This window comes from Heterodontus francisci, chromosome 34 (assembly GCF_036365525.1).
Source record: "Heterodontus francisci isolate sHetFra1 chromosome 34, sHetFra1.hap1, whole genome shotgun sequence".
NCBI lineage: Eukaryota > Metazoa > Chordata > Chondrichthyes > Heterodontiformes > Heterodontidae > Heterodontus > Heterodontus francisci.
The window spans coordinates 15,267,508-15,290,054 of NC_090404.1; the positions used below are offsets into that span (position 1 = coordinate 15,267,508).

The 22,547-nt window shown below is 54.6% G+C and overlaps 1 protein-coding gene across 3 annotated transcripts in view; it reads right to left on the reverse strand.

The window, feature by feature from the left end:
* The window catches only part of ndrg2 (NDRG family member 2), a 116,363-nt gene that overhangs the window by 28,961 nt on the left and 64,855 nt on the right, over window positions 1–22,547 (reverse strand). For 2 of the 3 annotated variants that reach the window (XM_068014453.1, XM_068014454.1), the window contains 3 exons: window positions 14,680–14,721; window positions 3,056–3,161; window positions 2,824–2,944 (listed from right to left, as the gene is read on the reverse strand). In XM_068014453.1, coding sequence (XP_067870554.1) covers window positions 2,824–2,944; window positions 3,056–3,161; window positions 14,680–14,721 — 269 coding nt within the window. The remainder of the gene's footprint in view (window positions 1–2,823; window positions 2,945–3,055; window positions 3,162–14,679; window positions 14,722–22,547) is intronic. The other variant, XM_068014455.1, reaches the window with a different exon arrangement.

A 22,547-nucleotide genomic window follows, 5' to 3' on the forward strand; every position in this document is an offset into this window, starting at 1 on the left:
GTGGCCCGGGTCCGACTTTTATACGCCGCCGCAGAGTGTCTCGTCAAAGTTAACGGGTCCTTGACGGCGCCCCTTCAATTTGGGAGAGGAGTGCGTCAGGGGTGCCCCATGTCCGGCCAATTGTATACCATCTGCGTGGAGCCCTTCCTGTGCCTGCTTCGCAGGAGGTTGACGGGATTGGCTCTGCGTGAGCCGGCCATGCGGGTCGTCCTCTCGGCTTACGCCGACGACGTGCTCCTCGCAATCACAGATCCCGTTGACTTGCGGAGGATGCGCGACTGCCAGCAGACCTTTTCTGCCGCGTCCTCCGCGAGGATCAATTGGGAGAAATGTTCCGGACTCCTGGTTGGTCAGTGGCGGGTGGACTCCCTGCCGGAGGAGATGACACCTTTTGCGTGGAGCACCACGCACCTCCTCTATCTGGGAGTCCACCTTAGCCCCGCTGAGGAAGCCTGGCCGGCAAACTGGCAGGAGTTGGAGGCGAAAGTCACCGCTCGGCTGGGGCGCTGGACAGGACTGCTCCGAGTGCTTTCCTACAGGGGCCGAGCGTTGGTCATAAACCAACTGGTGGCCTCCATGCTGTGGTACCAGTTGGTCACTTTGGCCCCGCCCCCTGTATTTGCCACCAAGATCCAGAAGAAACTCGTCGATTTCTTCTGGGGCAAGAGGAAACACTGGGTCTCTGCCGCGGTCCTGAGTCTCCCGATCGAGGAGGGCGGTCAGTCGCTGGTGTGCGTCCGCACCCAGGCTGCGACTATCCGCCTTCGGACCCTGCAGAGATAACTGTACGTCGAGCGTCCTCCCAGATGGTGTGCGCTGGCGACGTATTTTTTCCGCCAGTGTCACTGCCTTCAAGACGACACGCAGCTCCCGGTGGAGTCCGTTAGCCACGCCTCTCTGAGGGAGTTGCCTGTCTTTTACCGGGATCTTTTCCGAGTCTGGAACATGGTCGCCTCCAGTCAGGGCGCTCCCCCGCCGGCGGAGGAGAGCGCCTCGGCTGTCCGGGCGGCCGACTCCGGGGACGGTCCGGCGGGCGGAGGAGTAGCCGAAACCCCCGGGACGCCCCTCACTGCGGGTGGCGAGGGGGCTCGGGAGTGCGGAGCGATCCCGGCCGAGCTGACTCCCGCTCGGCCGGAACTGCTCATCGGACCCAGGCCCCGAAACCCTCCTCGGGAGCCGGTCCCGCACAACCCGAGCCGCCTCTCGGAAATGCCCTCCGTGCCATTCCAATCGGCGCGGAGGGGTTTCCTGTACGGGCTGCTCCTGCACACTCTCCACTTCCTCGCCCTCGTCAGCCGGCCGGACACTCCCTGGCGTTGCCATCTGGCGGCGAGGGGAAACCCCGATGGAGGTCTCTCTACGCGGGAGTCTTCCCCCTTTACATCGGGGACTTGGGATGGAGGGTGCTGCACAGAGCAGTCCCGTGCAATAGGCTTTTAAGTAGGTTCACGGACTCCCAGGCCACCTGTACTTTCTGCGGCCTGGACGAGTCCGTGTTCCACATTTATACGGAGTGTGCGAGGTTGCAGCCCCTCTTTGAGTATCTGAAGGGGCTGCTCCTCAAATTCTGGCTGCACTTCAGTCCCACACTCCTGATCTTTGGGCACCCGGTGCGGAGGGGCTTGGGCCGGGAGGAGGATCTCCTCGTCGGTCTGCTCCTGGGCCTGGCCAAGGTGGCAATTCACAGGTCCAGGTTGCGGGCCGTCGGGGGGTCCGTCCTCCCCGATTGCCTGCCCCTCTTCCGCGGTTACGTTCGCGCCCGGGTGTCCCTGGAAAAGGAGCATGCGGTGTCCGCCGGTACGCTTGAGGCCTTCCGCGACCGGTGGGCACCGCAGGGACTGGAGTGCATCGTCGACGCCGAGAATGGCATTTTAATTTGAGTTTTTTGTTTATTTATCTGGTTTTAATAAATTTATTTAAAAAATATAAGTGTGTATATAAAGGGGGCCTGAGGAATAAAGGCCCCCTCGACATAAAAAAAAACGGGGTTAGATACAGAGTAAAGCTCCTTCTACACTGTCCCATTAAATTTTCTCCTTCTGATGGTCTGCTTCACTCGCCACTGACTGGCCTCCTGTCTGGTGACTAGACTTCAGGGATGAGCCCAGTGAAAAAAAAAGTGGAAAAAAACAGATTAGATACAGAGTAAAGCTCCCCTACACTGACCCCATCAAATATTCCCAAGTGGCTGTTGAACAACGTTAGTTTATGAGTTTAAAGAATCCATTAAGGACCAAGGGGACAGGATTAAATGAGGTCCAATTTACCCCCTTTCTATCCTTCTCCCATCACCCAGGTGAGCCTTAGAATTACCGTGACTTTGAAGCCTGCTATATTTCTGGATTTAGGTCAGATGGCCTGATCTTCCTCAAGTGCTGGCCCAGTCCCTTTATCGGGCCCGAGGCCCACATTTGGCCTCATTGTCCTCAGGTGTTGGCCCAGCCCCTTCATCATCAGGCCTAGGCCCAGAATTGGCCTCATTTTCCTCAGGTGTTGGCCCAGCCCCTTCATCAGGCCTTAGGCCTAGAATTGGCCTCATTTTCCTCAGGTGTTGGCCCAGCCCCTTCATCAGGCCTTAGGCCTAGAATTGGCCTCATTTTCCTCAGTTGTAGGCCTGGAGAGGGCTGGGGAAATGAGGCTAAGGGCGGGGGGTGGGAGCTCTTACAGGGAGAGGGCACAGGGACGATGAATGGGAGAATGGGACAAAGGGAAGAACACTTTGAAAGAGAGGGCATGTGACAAATGTGGAAAGGGTAAGTGGGGCGAGGGGGGGGGAAATAGGACTGGTGAAGGCCCAGCTGTCACCCGCGTCTGTGCACTCACCCCGGGGGGAAAGAGGCGGCCCCCTCCTGCTGCCCGGGTGCATCGATGTGGCACACCACAAAATTCTTGGTGATCTCCAGCATGTCCTCAAACTTGAAGAGACTGTTGAAGCAGGTCTTATCTGAGGGGTGGAACGACGAGCATTAGACAGACGGCTTGGGTTAACACCCCCAGCCACCAGCACCCCCCCCCCCCCCCCCCCACCACTTATCGGGGACAGAGCTTTACGTACGGTTGAGGCCAACATCGTGGTAGGTGAGGATGGCCGGACGGTTCCCTTTGGGCGAGCCGTGGATGGTCACGTGCAGTGTCCCGTAGGGAGTCTCCACGTCGTACTCCTACAGGGAGAAAAGAGAGTGTAAGAGCAGACAAACAACAACAACAACTTACACTGGCACGGCGCCTTTAATATAAAACATTGAAGCGAAGAACAAAAAATTAACGGCACAGCGGGGGGGGCCATTGGGCCCATCACGTCCGTGCCAGCCAGTAAAGAGCTATCCAATCTTAATCCTAATCTCTGGTTCTGTCGCCCTGTAGGTTATGGCACTGCGAGTGAATATCCGAGTGTGTTTTTTTTAAAATGCCATGAGGGTTTCTGCCTCGACCGCCCTTTCAGGCAGTGAGTTCCAGACCCCCAAGGATCACCCTCTGGGTGAAAGAAATTCCTCCTCAACTCCCCGCTAAACCAATTACTTTACACAGCCACATCATACAGAGAGAAAGATCTGACGCCGAGACACATAAGGGGATATAAGGACAGGTGACCAAAAAGTTGGCGCAAAAAGGTGGATTTTCCGGAGCGTCTTAAAGGAGGAGAGAGAGAGAGGTAGAGGGACGGAGAGGTTCAGGGAGGGAATTCCAGAGCTCGGGGCCTAGGCAGCTGAAGGCACGGCCGCCAGTGGTGGAGAGATTGAGATCGGGGGATGCTCGAGAGGCCGGAATTAGAGGAGGGCGGAGATCTCGGAGGGTCGCATCAGGCGAGGACATGAGGATCAGGAGGGTCACCATTCAGCCCCTCGAGTCAGCTCCGCCATTCAGTCAGATCCTGCCCTTTGTATTGTTCTTTCATGGTAGATGGGCGTGGCTGGTAAGCATTGGTTGCCCATCCCTCATCGCCCTTGAGCATGTGAGCGGCTCGCTTGGCCATTTCAGAGGGCCGTGCTGAGTCCATCACACTGCCGTGGAGTCACACGTCGGCCAGACCGAGTGAGGACGGCAGATTTCCTTCCCTAAAAGGACATCAGTGAGCCAGATGGGTTTTTATGACACGCGATGAGAGTTTCGAAACACCCCGTTACCAAGACTAGCTTTCAATTCGAGATTTTGTTTTTACATTGATTGAATTTATTAGCTAATTGAATTTAAATTGCACCAGCCGCCATCGTGGGATTTGAACCCACGTCCCCGGGACATTAGCCTGGGCCTCTGGATTACTGACCCAGGGACATGACCACTACACCACCGTGTCTCCTTATTGGGATTGGAGCTCCCTTTACCCCGCCTTTGATCTCGGACCCACTTTCTGAAGTGTGGTCACCGTTGCCGTGCAGGAAACACAGTGGCCAATTTGTGCACAGCAAGATCCCACAAATAGCAGTGTGATAATGACCAGACAGTCCGTTTTTTTTTTAACTGATGTTGATTGAGGAGTAAATATTGACCGGGACACCGGGGACAACGCCCCTGCTATTCTTCAGACGAGTGGCCGTGGGGTCTTTTACGTCTGCCGTGGAGGCCAAACGGGACCCTCAGTTTAACGTCTCATCCAAAAATGCAGGGGTGGGAGAGGGAGGAGCAGAGGAAGGACGAGGAAGAGCGGCTAGGAGAGGGAGAGAGAGGGAGTGAGAGACAAGAAGGGAGTGAGAGATAGAGAGGTAGAGGAAAGGAGAGAGAGGAGGAAAGGCTGTGAGAGGGAGATAGCAGAGGGAAGGGAGAGAAAGGAGAGAGAGAGGCCGAAGGGGAGCGAAGAAGGGACAGAGGGAGAGGGTAAAGGTTAGAAGGTGGGGGGGAGAGAGAGAGAGAGCAGGGGAGAGAAACCGCAAAAGAAGAAGGTTGAAGAGAGAAAGATAGAGAAAAGTAGGGAGAGGGAGCGAGAAGGACAGTCTGAGAGAGACAGGCAGAGATCAAAGGATAAGAGGAATAGAGAAAAGGATGTGAAGAGAAAAAGAGATAGAGGAAGATAGAGAGGTAGAGAGAGATAGAGAAGGGGGGAGTTGGAAAGTTAGATGGTGTAGGGAAAGGGTGAGGCAGAGTCTGTCACTGTATGTCTCCCTCTCCCTCTCTCCAACTGTCTCTGACTCTCTCTCTGTCTCTCTCTCTCTCCAACTCTCTGTTTTCCTCTGTCTTTGTCAGTCCCTGTCACACTCTCTGTCTCTCTGCCTCTCTCTGTTTGCTTCTCTTAGTCTCCCTCTGTCCCTTGCTGTCTTTCTCACTGCCCCTCTCTCCCTCTCTCTCTCGCTCTCCAGCAATGAAGATCTGCTCCATCTGGCAGCCTCCCTCTCTAGGGAATACCAGCCTCCTCGACAGTCAATTAACTGCTCCCAACCCCCGGCCACCTGCCCCCAGATCCTCAGCCACAGATTCCAGCCTACGACCTCTAACCATCCCCCACCCATCCCCCGACGATGGGGCACGGGGCCTGTCCGGCTCAAGGATTCCCAAGGTTATCCGGGAGGAGACGGGAGAATCACAGTCAAAGCCTGCGCACCGTGATGGTTCCCCCCAGTGAAGCTGGAACCCCAGCTCAGTCCCGGAAGACAAGTCCAGAATGAACGGCGGAGGGTGAGGGTGGGGAAGGTGGCGGAGAACGAGGGCAGCTTGCGTGACCCTCAACGGATCCGCGTGCCGATTCAAACTCACCCCTGCCCAGCGTTCCAGCATTTCGGAGGTCAGGCCAAACCGGAATTACGAGGACAGAAATGTTGCGGCTCCTCAGTCCCTGCCTCCCTGGGAGATCCTGTTGCCGGGGAGATTTCGATGCAGTCACTCTCTCTCTCTCTCTCTCTCTCCCTCATGCACACACACACTGGATTAATAAGCCAGCCCGAGTCTCTCCTCACTACATCCCCTACCCTGCACCCTCCCCCTACCCCCGCCCCCACCTTTCTCCTTGCTCCTGATTGGTTCAAGCACTGACCATCAGCAGGCCCTGTGATTGGCCCGGTTGTGTGGCCAGGATTGCCCAGCCTATCGGAACAGGCCTCGGGACGCGACTTCTCCCCTCCCGACTTAATCCCTTGCAGGCCCCAGGGACAGGACGCGCTTGAGGCAAGCAGAGACCTTTCCCCCCCCCCCCCCCCCCCACCCCCCACGGGCCAGTTTTAGAAGAAGAGCAGCCGCAGATTTCCTCCACCCCCGGTGTCCTGAGGCCCAATATATATATTCATCCCATTGCCGTTTGTGGGATCTTGCTGTGCATGAATCGGCCACTGCGTTCCCCCCTACAATACCGCTTGAAAACAGAGGTACCCTCCCCCGGCCGCCAAGTGCTTTCAGACATCCCGAGGTCGGGACAGGCGCCACAGAAATGCGGCTCCTTTCTAGTCTAAGCAGTCAGGATCGACGCGTGACTCCAGTTCCAGCCCCACGCGGCTGAACCCCTGACATCCCTCTGAAGTGTCCCGAGCGGAGGCAACTCAGTTGTGCAGGAGCAGCCGCCTGCGGAGGCCCACCACCACCGCCACGTCGGGGCAACTGGGGGGAACATGGCCCCTCAGCATATTTGACAAGCCCATGAGGGAGCCACACAGGAGACTGGGCTGCGGTGCCGCTCCTGGACTGTGGGCCCTCTCCCACATCGTACTGTCACCCAAAACTCTGCCCATTCAAACCCTTGAGCCAGCTGTGGATGCTTGGGCCTTCACTAGGCCCAAAACCTGGACAAGGCCCTCCAGCCTGACGCCACCACCCAGCAGTAATGGAGCCAGTTTTGTGGGGGCGAGAGGGCGGCTGGTGACACGTCACGCCCCCTCCCCCTCCAATTTTGGGCCTATTTTGTGTCCGAGAATCCGGTCAAAAAAATAAGACGACAAGTAGTTTTGCCACTCAAATTCTGAAATTCCGATTGCGTGACGGTTTCGAGGAAATTAGAAGTTGGAAAGCGGGCCCCAGTCATATATGGAGGAGGGAAAGGAGTCCCAAATTTAAACTCTGACTGCGGAAGTCAGTGTTTTGACGGCCACTTCCCACCCATCTCGAAATGCACCTTGAGCGCCGATGAATTATTTTCTCAAATTCACTCGTGTTCAAAGTTACGAGCGGATTTGATCGAGTAGATAGGGAAGATCTGTTTCCACTGGCGGGTCAAGGACGGATTTAAGATCATAGAATTACAGAAGGAGGCCATTCAGCCCAGCGTGCCTGTGCTGGCTCGGTGGGGATCCCGCTCCCCTGCTTTTTCCCCGCCGCCTTGTAACTTTTTCATCCTCAATCAGGAGGAGATCTAAAGAGGAGATGCGGAGAATTTTCTTTTTTAAACACAGTGAGCCTGAAGCGGACCGCTTACCAGTAACTTTCCAAAGGAATTGGATAAATACTCTAAAAGGAAAAAAGAATTGCTGGGCTAATGGGGAAAGAGTGGGGGGCGGGGAGTGGTGCGGGAACGGGACTAACTAAGGCAGGTTGAGAGAACTGGCTGCGATCAGCAACTCGGCACGGACTGGGTGTTGTTGAGGGGGGGTGGGGAAGGGATGGAATCTATGTGTGTGGGGCTCAGTACCACCAAAGGGGAAGCTGTTTACACTTTTATGTAACCTTAACGTCAAAGGATTAGTGAAGAAAATGATAATAATCCTGCCTCATGTCAGCATTCCAATATCCAGCTGTTGCCGGGCAACCGGAGATCAGCCACCATTTTGAACAAGGCCCCAAAGCCTCCGAGATCCTGAAGTAATGAAATCTCGGCAGGTGCCCGGATCGCTGAGTAACTGAAAGGTTTTATTTGAGTGAAATGCCATTTCGCTGACAATCTTTGTTTCTGTTTCCCCCCGCCACTGCCCCCACCCCTCCTCCGAGCCCTGCCCCCCCCCCCCCGGGGCTGCTTAAGATGTCTAAAGGCGAAAACAGGCTGGGGCTCTTTTCTCCAGAAAAGAGAAGGCCGAGGGGTTGACCTGAAAGAGGTCTTTAAGATTTATGAAGGCGTTCAGTATAGATGAGCTTAAGGGGAAGCTGGATAAACACGAGGGCGAGAGGCAGAGAAGGATATGTTGCTGGAATGGGATTAAGTAGGGTTGGGAGGAGGCACATGCGGAGCACAAACACCAGCACAGACCAGTTGGGCCGAATGGCCTGTTTCTATGCTGCAAATACCATTCGATGTAGCCTCTGGGAAGCTCATCTTCCCCCTCCGATTCTTTCACTGACCACCTTGAACCTGTGTCCTCTGGTTACTGACCGCTGGAAACAGGGAACAGTTTCTCCGTACTTACACCATCAAAACCCTTCAGGACTTTAAACACCTTGATTAAAAAGAAATGCGAGTCTGTCTGTCTTTCCGTCTCAATTGCGAAAATTTTCTTTCCCGTTGTTGGCCTGTTATCCCTTAGTCAACAACTATAAGCAGTGATTAGGGTGCTGTGGGATGCCTCTCCATCCCTCTTTCCCGTCTCCATTCCATTCTCGGTCTCAAACACAGGACTGGCCGACTGTCGGCCAAGACAGGGACAGTAAGCAGAACTCTATCCCCCGCCCCAGAAGAAAATCCACCCACCCTCGCCCAGACACTCACACCTCGGAGGGCAGACATTCCATTGGATGAAGCAGATGGGCAACTGCAACGACCTCGCCCAGTTTCCAAGGTCAAATGTCATTGCGAATGTCATGAAGGATGGGAGAGAGGGAGCGGCTTGTTCCCAACAGATAGCGCTAAACCTCTCACCCACCTCTACCCAGTTACAGTCAGACACAGGGCAGCCTGTTCCTATCAGAGGGGATTCACCCTCTCACCCACCTCTTCCCAGTTACAGTCAGACACCGGGCAGCCTGTTCCTATCAGATAGGATTCACCCTCTCACCCACCTCTTCCCAGTTACAGTCAGACACAGGGCAGCCTGTTCCTATCAGATAGGATTCACCCTCTCACCCACCTCTTCCCAGTTACAGTCAGACACAGGGCAGCCTGTTCCTATCAGAGAGGATTCACCCTCTCACCCAACACTTCCCAGTTACAGTCAGACACCAGGCAGCCTGTTCCTATCAGATAGGATTAACCCTCTCACCCACCTCTTCCCAGTTACAGTCAGACACCGGGCAGCCTGTTCCTATCAGATAGGATTCACCCTCTCACCCACCTCTTCCCAGTTACAGTCAGACACCGGGCAGCCTGTTCCTATCAGATAGGATTCACCCTCTCACCCACCTCTTCCCAGTTACAGTCAGACACAGGGCAGCCTGTTCCTATCAGATAGGATTCACCCTCTCACCCACCTCTTCCCAGTTACAGTCAGACACAGGGCAGCCTGTTCCTATCAGAGAGGATTCACCCTCTCACCCAACACTTCCCAGTTACAGTCAGACACCAGGCAGCCTGTTCCTATCAGATAGGATTAACCCTCTCACCCACCTCTTCGCAATTACAGTCAGACACAGGGCAGCCTGTTCCTATCAGAGAGGATTCACCCTCTCACCCACCTCTTCCCAGTGACAGTCAGACACCAGGCAGCCTGTTCCTATCGGAGGGGACTCAATCTCTCACCCACCTCTTCCCAGTTACAGTCAGACGGGGATTAACCCTCTCACCCACCTCTTCCCAGTTACAGTCAGACACCAGGCAGCCTGTTCCTATTGGAGGGGATTAACCCTCTCACACACCTCTTCCCAGTCACAGTCAGACACCGGGCAGCCTGTTCGTATCATAGGGGAATAACCCTATCACCCACCTCTTCCCAGTTACAATCAGATACCGGGCAGCCTTTTCCTATCGGAGGGGATTAACCCTCTTACCCACCTCTTTGCAGTTACAGTCAGACACCGGGCAGCCTGTTCCTATCGGAGGGGATTCACCCTCTCACCCTCCTCTTCCCAGTTACACTCAGACAGCGGGCAGCCTGTTCCTATGGGAGGGGATTCACCCTCTCGCCCACCTCTTCCCAGTTACAGTCAGACACCGGGCAGCCTGTTCCTATCGGAGGGGATTCACCCTCTCACCCACTTCGTCCCAGTTACAGTCAGACAGCGGGCGGCCTGTTCCTATCAGAGGGGATTCACCCTCTCACCCACCTTTTCCCAGTGACAGTCAGACACCGGGCAGCCTGTTCCTATCAGAGAGGATTCACCCTCTCACCCACCTCTTCCCAGTGACAGTCAGACACCGGGCAGCCTGTTCCTATCAGAGGGGATTAACCCTCTCACCCACCTCTTCCCAGTGACAGTCAGACACCGGGCAGCCTGTTCCTATCAGAGAGGATTCCCCCTCTCACCCACCTCTTCCCAGTTACAGTCAGACGTGGGGCAGCCTGTTCCTATCGGAGGGGATTCACCCTCTCACCCACCTCTTCCCAGTTACAGTCAGACACCGGGCAGCCTGTTCCTATTGGAGGGGATTCACTCTCTCACCCACCTCTTCCCAGTTGCAGTCAGACGGGGATTAACCCTCTCACCCACCTCTTCCCAGTTACAGTCAGACACCAGGCAGCCTGTTCCTATCGGAGGGGATTAACCCTCTCACCCACCTCTTCCCAGTGACAGTCAGACACCGGGCAGCCTGTTCCTATCAGAGAGGATTCCCCCTCTCACCCACCTCTTCCCAGTTACAGTCAGACGTGGGGCAGCCTGTTCCTATCGGAGGGGATTCACCCTCTCACCCACCTCTTCCCAGTTACAGTCAGACACCGGGCAGCCTGTTCCTATTGGAGGGGATTCACTCTCTCACCCACCTCTTCCCAGTTGCAGTCAGACGGGGATTAACCCTCTCACCCACCTCTTCCCAGTCACAGTCAGACACCAGGTAGCTTGTTCCTAGGGGAGTGGATTAACCCACTTCTTCCCAGTTACAGTCAGACACCGGGCAGCCTGTTCCTATCGGAGGGGAATAACCCTATCACCCACCTCTTCCCAGTTACAATCAGATACCGGGCAGCCTTTTCCTATCGGAGGGGATTAACCCTCTCACCCACCTCTTCGCAGTTACAGTCAGACACCGGGCAGCCTGTTCCTATCGGAGGGGATTCACCCTCTCACCCTCCTCTTCCCAGTTACACTCAGACAGCGGGCAGCCTGTTCCGATGGGAGGGGATTCACCCTCTCACCCACCTCTTCCCACTTACAGTCCGACACCGGGCGGCCTGTTCCTATCAGAGGGGATTCACCCTCTCACCCACCTTTTCCCAGTGACAGTCAGACACCGGGCAGCCTGTTCCTATCAGAGGGGATTAACCCTCTCACCCACCTCTTCCCAGTGACAGTCAGACACCGGGCAGCCTGTTCCTATCAGAGAGGATTCGCCCTCCTCTTCCCAGTGACAATCAGACACCGGGCAGCCTGTTCCGATCAGAGAGGATTCACCCTCTCACCCACCTCTTCCCAGTCACAGTCAGACACCGGGCAGCCTGTACCAATCATAGGGGATTAACCCTCTCACCCACCTCTTCCCAGTTACAGTCAGACACCAGGTAGCCTGTTCCTAGGGGAGTGGATTAACCCACTTCTTCCCAGTTACAGTCAGACACCGGGCAGCCTGTTCCTATCGGAGGGGATTAACCCTCTCACCCACCTCTTCGCAGTTACAGTCAGACAGCGGGCAGCCTGTTCCTATCGGAGGGGATTCACCCTCTCACCCACTTCGTCCCAGTTACAGTCAGACACCGGGCGGCCTGTTCCTATCAGAGGGGATTCATCCTCTCACCCACCTTTTCCCAGTGACAGTCAGACACCGGGCAGCCTGTTCCTATCAGAGGGGATTAACCCTCTCACCTACCTCTTCCCAGTGACAGTCGGACACCGGGCAGCCTGTTCCTATCAGAGAGGATTCAACCTCCTCTTCCCAGTGACAATCAGACACCGGGCAGACTGTTCCGATCAGAGAGGATTCACCCTCTCACCCACCATTTCCCAGTTACAGTCAGACACCGGGCAGCCTGTTCCTATCGGAGGGGATTCACCCTCTCACCCACCTCTTCCCAGTTACAGTCAGACACCGGGCAGCCTGTTCCTATCAGAGGGGATTCACCCTCTCACCCACCTCTTCCCAGTTACAGTCAGACACCGGGCAGCCTGTTCCTATCGGAGCGGATTAATCCTCGCACCCACCTCTTCCCAGTTACAGTCAGACACCGGGCAGCCTGTTCCTATCGGAGGGGATTCACCCTCTCACCCACCTCTTCCCCGTTACAGTCAGACACCAGGCAGCCTGTTCCTATCGGAGGGAATTCACCCTCTCACCCACCTCTTCCCACTTACAGTCAGACACTGGGCAGCCTGTTCCTATCAGAGAGAATTAACCCTCTCACCCACCTCTTCCCAGTTACAGTCAGACATGGGGCAGCCTGTTCCTATCGGAGGGGATTCACCCTCTCACCCACCTCTTCCCACTTACAGTCAGACACCGGGCAGCCTGTTCCCATCGGAGGGGATTCACCCTCTCACCCACTTCGTCCCAGTTACAGTCAGACACCGGGCAACCTGTTCCTATCGGAGGGGATTAACCCTCTCACCCACCTCTTCCCAGTTACAATCAGACACCGGGCAGCCTGTTCCTTTCAGAGGGGATTAACCCTCTCACCCACCTCTTCCCAGTGACAATCAGACACTGGGCAGCCTGTTCCTATCAGAGAGAATTAACCCTCTCACCCACCTCTTCCCAGTTACAGTCAGACACCGGGCAGCCTGTTCCTATCGGAGGGGATTCACCCTCTCACCCACTTCCTCCCAGTTACAGTCAGACACCGGGCCGCCTGTTCCTATCAGAGGGGATTCACCCTCTCACCCACCTCTTCCCACTTACTGGCAAATGGTTGTCAGTCTGGGACTGAGTTAGGGGCTGGAACTACAGGCCACTGTCTCCACCTGTCAACCTGTATGGCGTTCAGTGGCTGCAGGCCATCGGCCTGAGGTGGGCCTCGGAGGGCCCCGCTTGCCTCCTTAGGGCTGCGTGAACCTCTGCCTATCCCGCTTTGAGCCAGGCAGTCAATGGGGCCTGCTCACTGCTAACCTTTGACCCTCATGTCGCTGATGTGTTGGCCTTAGAAACAGCTTGCATTGAATCAGCACCACAGGACGTGCCAAGTCCCCCCTGGCAGCCAACGAGCTCCTGAATGTGAAGCACGGTCACTGTTGCCACGCGACCAGTGCGCCACTCAATTTGCGCACAGCAAGATCCCGCATCTAGCAGCACGATTAAATGGCCAGGCGGGGGCCCTCGGTCTGACGTCGCACGCGGGGGAAGGTGGACCCTCCGGCAGCGCGGCCCTCCCTCGGCAGTGGGTCTCGGTGGATGCAGAGACTCTGGACCGGGGAGTCGGAGCCGTGGCCTTCGGAGGCGGGAGCCGGAGGAGCGGCTGAAAACATCGAGGATAAATGTCGGCGCCGCGGGTGGGATTGGGGTGGGGAGGCGGAATGGGATCTGTTGCTCCGGCAACATGGCGCCGACCTTCGTGAAGGGCATTCATGCGCCCATTAGCGGTCAGGCAGGCTGCCCAGCCCACTGGAGCAGGCCAGGCAATGAATCAGCACTGAGTTAGCTCCCACTGTCTACAGGAAGCCAAGCACCGGGGGGGCGGGCCCGAGCTGGGTAGCTGGAGGCTCATAAACCATCGGAAAGAAAAGGCCGGCTTAAAGGGCCACACCATAAATCCACTGGTCTTTCAATGTTTGGCAACGCCACAGAGAACTGACAGACAGACTGCAATCGAGAACTCGGAGAATGGGCTTGTCAGCATTTCAGCATGATTCCCAGGCCAGCGGCTTTAACCCTTTCCCTCCCAGGCCACGGGCACTCGACCCTCACATGGACCCTACCCGTCGCCCGTCTGCTGCCCAGGCTGCTCTGTACCTCGAGTCCACTCACCCGCCTTAGCCCCAGTTCCCTAGATATACTTAGGCACCCAAGGCCTGTCAATCTCTGTCAGGCAGCTGACTGACCTTGCCCCCCCCCACCCCCCCCCCCCACCCCCAGCACTCACTGACCTCCGGGGCTGAGGGGGGGCAACTTTATACGGCTGCCCCTTGAGGGAGGGAATGATGGAGGGAGAGAGAGACAGAGGGGAGAGGGCGAGAGTCAGAGGAACTGGACAGAGAGAAGGGTGGGGTGAGGAAGCAGAAGAGAGGGAAGGAGAGAAAGAGGGAAAGAGGGAGAGAGAGTGAGATAAAGGAGGGAGGGGTGGGAGAAAGAGAGACAGTGGAAGGAGGGAGAGAGCAAGGGGGGAAAGAGGAGAGAGTTAACGGAGGGAGGTGAGAGAGAGACAGATAAGGGAGGGAGGGGAAGAGGGAGAGAGAGACAGACAGTGGAGGGGCAGGGAGGGGAGGGGGAGGGACAGGAGGAATTGGAGAGAGAGGAAGAGGGAGAGAGGGAATGAGAGAGAGAGATGTAAAGGAGGCAGAGAGAGAGAGACAGTAGAGGCAAGGAAAGAGGGGGAGGGAGGGGAAGAGGAAGAGACATAGGAAGGAGGGGAGAGTGAGAGAGGGAGGAGGGAAGAGAGAAAGAGAGGAGGGAAGGTAGTGGGGGAGTGCGAGAGAGGCTGGAGGAGAAGAGTGAGAGCGAGAGAGAGAAGGAAGAGACAGAAATCTGAGCCCTGAAAGCCTGCAGGATCCATAGCATTCCAGTGGGACAGCATTCCACATTTCCACTACCCTTGTTGTACAGAGACACTTCCCGATGTTGCATCTGAGATCGATTTGAGGATTGTACGGACAGGAACTCACCTGACCATGGTCCAGGAGTAGGGCAGCAGCAATGACAGCTTCCTAAAAAGCAAGCAGAGGACAGAGAGAGAGAGAGAGAGAGAGAGAGAGGGTCAGTTCGAGTCTGGCAACCTGTATACTCCCAGACCTGACCAGTCCATCACCGCTACACTGACCACTCAGTACAATCTCCCCCACACAGAAATCCTGCATCGCAAAACAGGACAGAGGTACCATTGGTCATGGGAATGGGGGGGGGGGGGGGGAGGGAGGAGGCCATTCAGCCCCTCAGGCCCTGTTCCGCCATCCAATAGCTGCTCTGTATCTCAACTCCATCTATCCACCTTGAAATCCGTAACCCTTAATAAGCCATCAACGCTTGGGCAGTGGGGAATCTTCGGAAATTCTCTTATCCCAGAGGGTTGTGAATGCTCAGTTGTTGAGTGTATTCAGGACTGAGATCGGATATGGGGATAGTGCGGGAAGGTGGAATTGAGGTAGAAAATCAGCCATGATCTTATTGAATGATGGAGTAGGCTCGAGGGGCTGAATGGCCCACTCGCAATCCTGCATCGCTTGTTTTTTTATACTTTCATGGGATGTGGGCGTCACTGGCCAGGCCAGCAATTATTGCCCATCCCTAATTGCCCTTGAGAAGGTGGTGATGAGCTGCCTTCTTGAACCGCTGCAGTCCATGTGAGGTAGGTACACCCACAGTGCTGTTAGGAAGGGAGTTCCAGGATTTTGACCCAGCGACAGTGAAGGAACGGCGATATAGTTCCAAGACAGGATGGTGTGTGACTTGGAGGGGAACTTGCAGGTGGTGGTGTTCCCATGTATTTGCTGCCCTTGTCCTTCTAGTTGGTAGAGGTCGCGGGTTTGGAAGGTGCTGTCGAAGGAGCCTTGGTGCATTGCTGCAGTGCATCTTGTAGATGGTACACACTGCTGCCACTGTGCGTCGGTGGTGGAGGGAGTGAATGTTTGTGGATGGCGTGCCAATCAAGCGGACTGCTTTGTCCTGGATGGTGTCGAGCTTCTTGAGGGCAATTTGAATTTATATAGCGCCTTTCATTGCAGTATAATGTCCCAGGAAAGTCATGAAACATTTGACACTGATCCACGTGGATTGGTCAACGGCCATGGTTTTCAGAGAGAGAGGCGGAGAGGTTCAGGGAGGGAATTCCAGAGCTCGGGGCTCCAGGCAGCTGCAGGCACGGCCGCCAATGGTGGAGCCATTAAAATCGGGGGGATGCTCGAGTGGCCGGAATTAGAGGAGGGCAGAGATCTCAGAGGGTCGCGAGGCTGGAGGAGGTTACAGAGATAGGGAGAGGGGACGAGGTCACAGAGGGATTTGAAAACAAGGATGAGGATTTTAAAATCAAGATGTTTATAGTCGTTGAGTAATACAGAACTGGAGTCTTGCTGAATATAGAAACATGTCTCTATTTTCAGTAGTAATCATGATGTTGCTTGACTGGGAGCCAATGTAGGTCAACAAGCTCAGGGGTGATGGGTGAACGGGACTCGATGCGAGTTCAGACACGAGCTGCAGAGTTTTGGATCACCTCAAGCTTATGGAGGGTAGAATGTGGGAGAGCAGCCAGGAGTGTGTTGGAATAGTCAAGTCTAGAGGTAACGGAGGCATGAGTGAAGGTTTCAGCAGCAGATGAGCTGAGGCAGGGCGGAGTCGGGCGATGTAACGGAGGTGGATGTGAGTGGTTTTAATGATGGGAAGGATACAGGGTCGGATGATCTCAGCTTTACTCTTGAAAACATTATCAACCAAAATATGGAAATCTCTCCATGGCCTCACTCCACCTCCCTCCCTATCTCTGTAACCTCCTCCAGCCCCACGACCCTCCCAGATCTCTGCACTCCTCTAATTCCGGCCTCTCGAGCATCCCCCGATTTTAATCTCTCCACCATTGACGGCCGTGCCTTCAGCTGCCTGGGCCCCGAGCTCTGGAATTCCCTCCCTGATCCTCTCCACCTCCCTCTCTCCTCCTTTAAGAGGCTCCTGAAAACCTGCCTCTTTGTCCAAGCTTTTGGGCAGCTGCCCTAATGTCTCCTTATGTGGCTCGGTGTCAAATTTTGTTTGCTAATCACTCCTGTGGAGCATCTCGGGTTGTTGTAATACGTTAAAGGTGCTATATAAATGTACATTGTTGTGGAAATATTCAACTGACTCCCAGTCTGAACACCTTTTTGGAGGGGGAGAGTTGAGGATTTCCAACACCTCTTCCCAGTTACAGTCAGACGCCAGGCAGCCTGTTCCTATCGGAGGGGATTAACCCTCTCACCCACCTCTTCCCAGTTACAGTCAGACATCGGGCAGCCTGTTCCTATCGGAGGGGATTAACCCTCTCACCCACCTCTTCCCAGTTACAGTCAGACGCCAGGCAGCCTGTTCCTATCGGAGGGGATTAACCCTCTCACCCACTTCTTCTCAGTTACAGTCAGACACCGGGCAGCCTGTTCCTATCAGAGGGGATTAACCCTCTCACCCACCTCTTCCCAGTTACAGTCAGACGCCAGGCAGCCTGTTCCTATCGGAGAGGATTCACCCTCTCACCCACCTCTTCCCAGTTACAGTCAGACGCCAGGCAGCCTGTTCCTATCGGAGGGGATTAACCCTCTCACCCACTTCTTCTCAGTTACAGTCAGACACCGGGCAGCCTGTTCCTATCGGAGGGGATTAACCCTCTCACCCACCTCTTCCCAGTTACAGTCAGACACCGGGCAGCCTGTTCCTATCGGAGGGGTTTAACCCTCTCACCCACCTCTTCCCAGTTACAGTCAGACGCCAGGCAGCCTGTTCCTATCGGAGGGGATTAACCCTCTCACCCACCTCTTCTCAGTTACAGTCAGACGCCAGGCAGCCTGTTCCTATCGGAGGGGATTAACCCTCTCACCCACCTCTTCCCAGTTACAGTCAGACACCGGGCAGCCTGTTCCTATCGGAGAGGATTCACCCTCTCACCCACCTCTTCCCAGTTACAGTCAGACACCGGGCAGCCTGTTCCTATCGGAGGGGATTAACCCTCTCACCCACCTCTTCCCAGTTACAGTCAGACACTGGGCAGCCTGTTCCTATCGGAGGGGATTAACCCTCTCACCCACCTCTTCTCAGTTACAGTCAGACACCGGGCAGCCTGTTCCTATCGGAGGGGATTAACCCTCTCACCCACCTCTTCCCCAGTTACAGTCAGACGCCAGGCAGCCTGTTCCTATCGGAGAGGATTCACCCTCTCACCCACCTCTTCCCAGTTACAGTCAGACGCCAGGCAGCCTGTTCCTATCGGAGGGGATTAACCCTCTCACCCACCTCTTCCCAGTTACAGTCAGACACCGGGCAGCCTGTTCCTATCGGAGGGGATTAACCCTCTCACCCACCTCTTCCCCGCTTACAATACTGTGTATTTTAGTGCACCAGCAGGGGGCAGCAACTCTCCACCCAGCCGGCCTCCCTTGAGCTCACATCCTACTCTCTCTGATTGTTGCAGTACCACCGCAGAGACATCAGTCAGGCCGGTTAGAAAGTGTCAGCGGAGAGGACCCTTGCCGCTGCCAACCTGTGACCCTAATACTGAAAACATGTTCACATCAGAAAGCGCTTGCAGTCCCTTTCCCCACCTCCTAAAGCGCATTCCCAGTGCCAACGAGGTGGGGTTTTTTTTTGCTAAAACTGTAGTCACTGTTGTAATGGAGGAAGGAAACCAGCAAATTTTCACATAGCAAGATCCCACGTTGTTTGAGAGATAAACATTGCCCACGTCACACCACCCCCTGCCCCCGGCTGAAGGAAGTTCACCAGTGCATGATGGGAAAAATGGCCATAACTGCGGAGATTTCGTGGCCAATAAAAAACCAAAGGTCCTGTGGACGGGGGAATGGTGGGGTGGGGGGGGGTGCGGTAATCAGTTTTATCACTGGGGAGGACACAGGAGGAAGTAGGGTTGCGAGGTGGAATGTAGGCGTTGAGAGATACGAAGGTCGTGGTTGTGACAGGCCTTGTCAACGGTCAAGCTCAGGGGAGTAGCGAGCCACGGTCAAGAGGTTGGATTGACTCAAAGAAAGAAATAAGGGAGCCTGACGTTTATATCGTGCCTTTCGCAAACTGAGGAGGCCCCCAAAGTGCTTGAGAGCCAATGATGTACTTTGGATTCACTGTTGAATCATAGGGAATGCAGCAGACAATTTGCGCACAGCAAGCTCCCACAAAGAACATTATCATAGTGGCCAGATCGAAGGATAAATATAGGCTCCAGGACTACCCCATGCTCTTCTTCCAAGAGTGGCTGTCGGATCCTTGGCGCACATGTATGAGGGCAGATAGGGCCCTCGGTTTAACGTCTCATCCAAAAGGTGGCACCTCTGACCGTGCAGTGCTCCCTCAGTACCGCACTGGCATGTCAGCCTAGATTATTGTGGAGTGCGACTCGATCCCGCGATCTGATTCAGCGGCAAGAGCGGGACTGACTGAGCCACAGTTGACACGATCATTGGAAGACATGAACAAGAGCAGGCCGCTCGGCCCACTCAAGCCTGTTCTACCATTCAATTAGATCATGGTTGACCCTACTCAAAGAGTCGTAGAGTTATACAGCACAGAAACAGGCCCTTCAGCCCATCGTGTCTGTGCTGGCCATCAAGCACCTAACTATTCTAATCCCATTTTCCAGCACTTGGCCCGTAGCCTTCTATGCTATGGCATTTCAAGTGCTCATCGAAATACTTCCTAAATATTGTGAGGATTCCTGCCTCAACCACCTCTTCAGGCAGTGTGTTCCAGATTCCAAACACCCTCCGGGTGAAAAAACATTTCCTCAAATCCCCTCTAAACCTCCTGCCCCTTTACCTTAAATCTATGCCCCCTGGTTATTGACCCCTCCGCTAAGGGAAAAAGTTTCTTCCTATCTAACCTATCAGTGCCCCTCATAATTTTGTATACCTCAATCATATCTCCCCTCAGCCTTCTCTGCTCGAAGGAAAACAACCCTAGCCTTTTCAGTCTCTCTTCATAGCTGAAATGCTCCAGCCCAGGTAACATCATCTTCACCCTATCCCCCACAACACGAAATCTGCACCAACCAGGAAATGGAACCTGGCACTTTCTGCACTGTGGTGCTCAGTTCCAACTGTAGGATTGATACAGGGCTATGGGGACAGTGGGATTAGTTTGGGATTGATACAGGGCTATGGGGAGAGAGCGGGGCAGTGGGATTAGTTTTGGATTGATACAGGGCTATGGGGAGAGAGCGGGGCAGTGGGATTAGTTTTGGATTGATACAGGGTTATGGGAGAGAGTGGGACAGTGGGATTAGTTTGGGATTGATACAGGGCTATGGGAGAGAGTGGGACAGTGGGATTAGTTTGGGATTGATACAGGGCTATGGGGAGAGAGCGGGGCAGTGGGATTAGTTTTGGATTGATACAGGGTTATGGGAGAGAGTGGGACAGTGGGATTAGTTTGGGATTGATACAGGGCTATGGGAGAGAGTGGGACAGTGGGATTAGTTTGGGATTGATACAGGGCTATGGGGAGAGAGTGGGGCAGTGGGATTAGTTTGGGATTGATACAGGGCTATGGGGAGAGAGTGAGGCAGTGGGATTAGTTTTGGATTGATACAGGGTTATGGGAGAGAGTGGGACAGTGGGATTAGTTTGGGATTGATACAGGGCTATGGGGAGAGAGTGGGACAGTGGGATTAGTTTGGGATTGATACAGGGCTATGGGGAGAGAGTGGGACAGTGGGATTAGTTTGGGATTGATACAGGGCTATGGGGAGAGAGTGGGGCAGTGGGATTAGTTTGGGATTGATACAGGGCTATGGGGAGAGAGTGGGGCAGTGGGATTAGTTTGGGATTGATACAGGGCTATGGGGAGAGAGTGGGACAGTGGGATTAGTTTGGGATTGATACAGGGTTATGGGGAGAGAGTGGGACAGTGGGATTAGTTTGGGATTGATACAGGGCTATGGGGAGAGAGTGGGGCAGTGGGATTAGTTTGGGATTGATACAGGGCTATGGGGAGAGAGTGGGACAGTGGGATTGGTTTTGGATTGATACAGGGCTATGGGGAGAGAGTGGGGCAGTGGGATTAGTTTGAGATTGATACAGTGCTATGGGGAGAGAGCGGGGCAGTGGGATTAGTATGGGATTGATACAGGGCTATGGGGAGAGAGTGGGACAGTGGGATTAGTTTGGGATTGATACAGTGCTATGGGGAGAGAGTGAGGCAGTGGGATTAGTTTGGGATTGATACAGGACAATGGGGAGAGAGTGGGACAGTGGGATTAGTTTGGGATTGATACAGTGCTATGGGGAGAGAGTGGGGCAGTGGGATTAGTTTGGGATTGATACAGGGCAATGGGGAGAGAGTGGGACAGTGGGATTAGTTTGAGATTGATACAGGGCTATGGGGAGAGAGTGGGACAGTGGGATTAGTTTGAGATTGATACAGGACTATGGGGAGAGAGTGGGGCAGTGGGATTAGTTTGGGATTGATACAGGACTATGGGGAGAGAGCGGGGCAGTGGGATTAGTTTGAGATTGATACAGGGCAATGGGGAGAGAGAGGGGCAGTGGGATTAGTTTGGGATTGATACAGTGCTATGGGGAGAGAGTGGGGCAGTGGGATTAGTTTGAGATTGATACAGGGCAATGGGGAGAGAGTGGGACAGTGGGATTAGTTTGAGATTGATACAGGGCAATGGGGAGAGAGAGGGGCAGTGGGATTAGTTTGAGATTGATACAGGGCAATGGGGAGAGAGAGGGACAGTGGGATTAGTTTGGGATTGATACAGGACTATGGGGAGAGAGCGGGGCAGTGGGATTAGTTTGAGATTGATACAGGGCAATGGGGAGAGAGAGGGGCAGTGGGATTAGTTTGGGATTGATACAGTGCTATGGGGAGAGAGTGGGGCAGTGGGATTAGTTTGGGATTGATACAGGGCAATGGGGAGAGAGTGGGGCAGTGGGATTAGTTTGGGATTGATACAGGGCAATGGGGAGAGAGAGGGGCAGTGGGATTAGTTTGGGATTGATACAGGGCAATGGGGAGAGAGTGGGGCAGTGGGATTAGTTTGAGATTGATACAGGGCAATGGGGAGAGAGAGGGGCAGTGGGATTAGTTTGGGATTGATACAGTGCTATGGGGAGAGAGTGGGGCAGTGGGATTAGTTTGAGATTGATACAGGGCAATGGGGAGAGAGAGGGGCAGTGGGATTAGTTTGGGATTGATGCAGGGCTATGGGGAGAGAGTTGGGCAGTGGGATTAGTTTTGGATTGATACAGGGCAATGGGGAGAGAGTGGGGCAGTGGGATTAGTTTGGGATTGATACAGGGCTATGGGGAGAGAGTGGGGCAGTGGGATTAGTTTTGGATTGATACAGGGCAATGGGGAGAGAGTGGGGCAGTGGGATTAGTTTGGGATTGATGCAGGGCTATGGGGAGAGAGTTGGGCAGTGGGATTAGTTTTGGATTGATACAGGGCAATGGGGAGAGAGTGGGACAGTGGGATTAGTTTGGGATTGATACAGGGCTATGGGGAGAGAGTGGGGCAGTGGGATTAGTTTTGGATTGATACAGGGCTATGGGGAGAGAGTGGGGCAGTGGGATTAGTTTGGGATTGATACAGGGCTATGGGGAGAGAGTGGGACAGTGGGATTAGTTTGGGATTGATACAGGGCTATGGGGAGAGAGTGGGGCAGTGGGATTAGTTTGGGATTGATACAGGGCAATGGGGAGAGAGTGGGGCAGTGGGATTAGTTTTGGATTGATATAGGGCTATGGGGAGAGAGTGGGGCAGTGGGATTAGTTTGGGATTGATACAGGGCAATGGGGAGAGAGTGGGGCAGTGGGATTAGTTTGGGATTGATGCAGGGCAA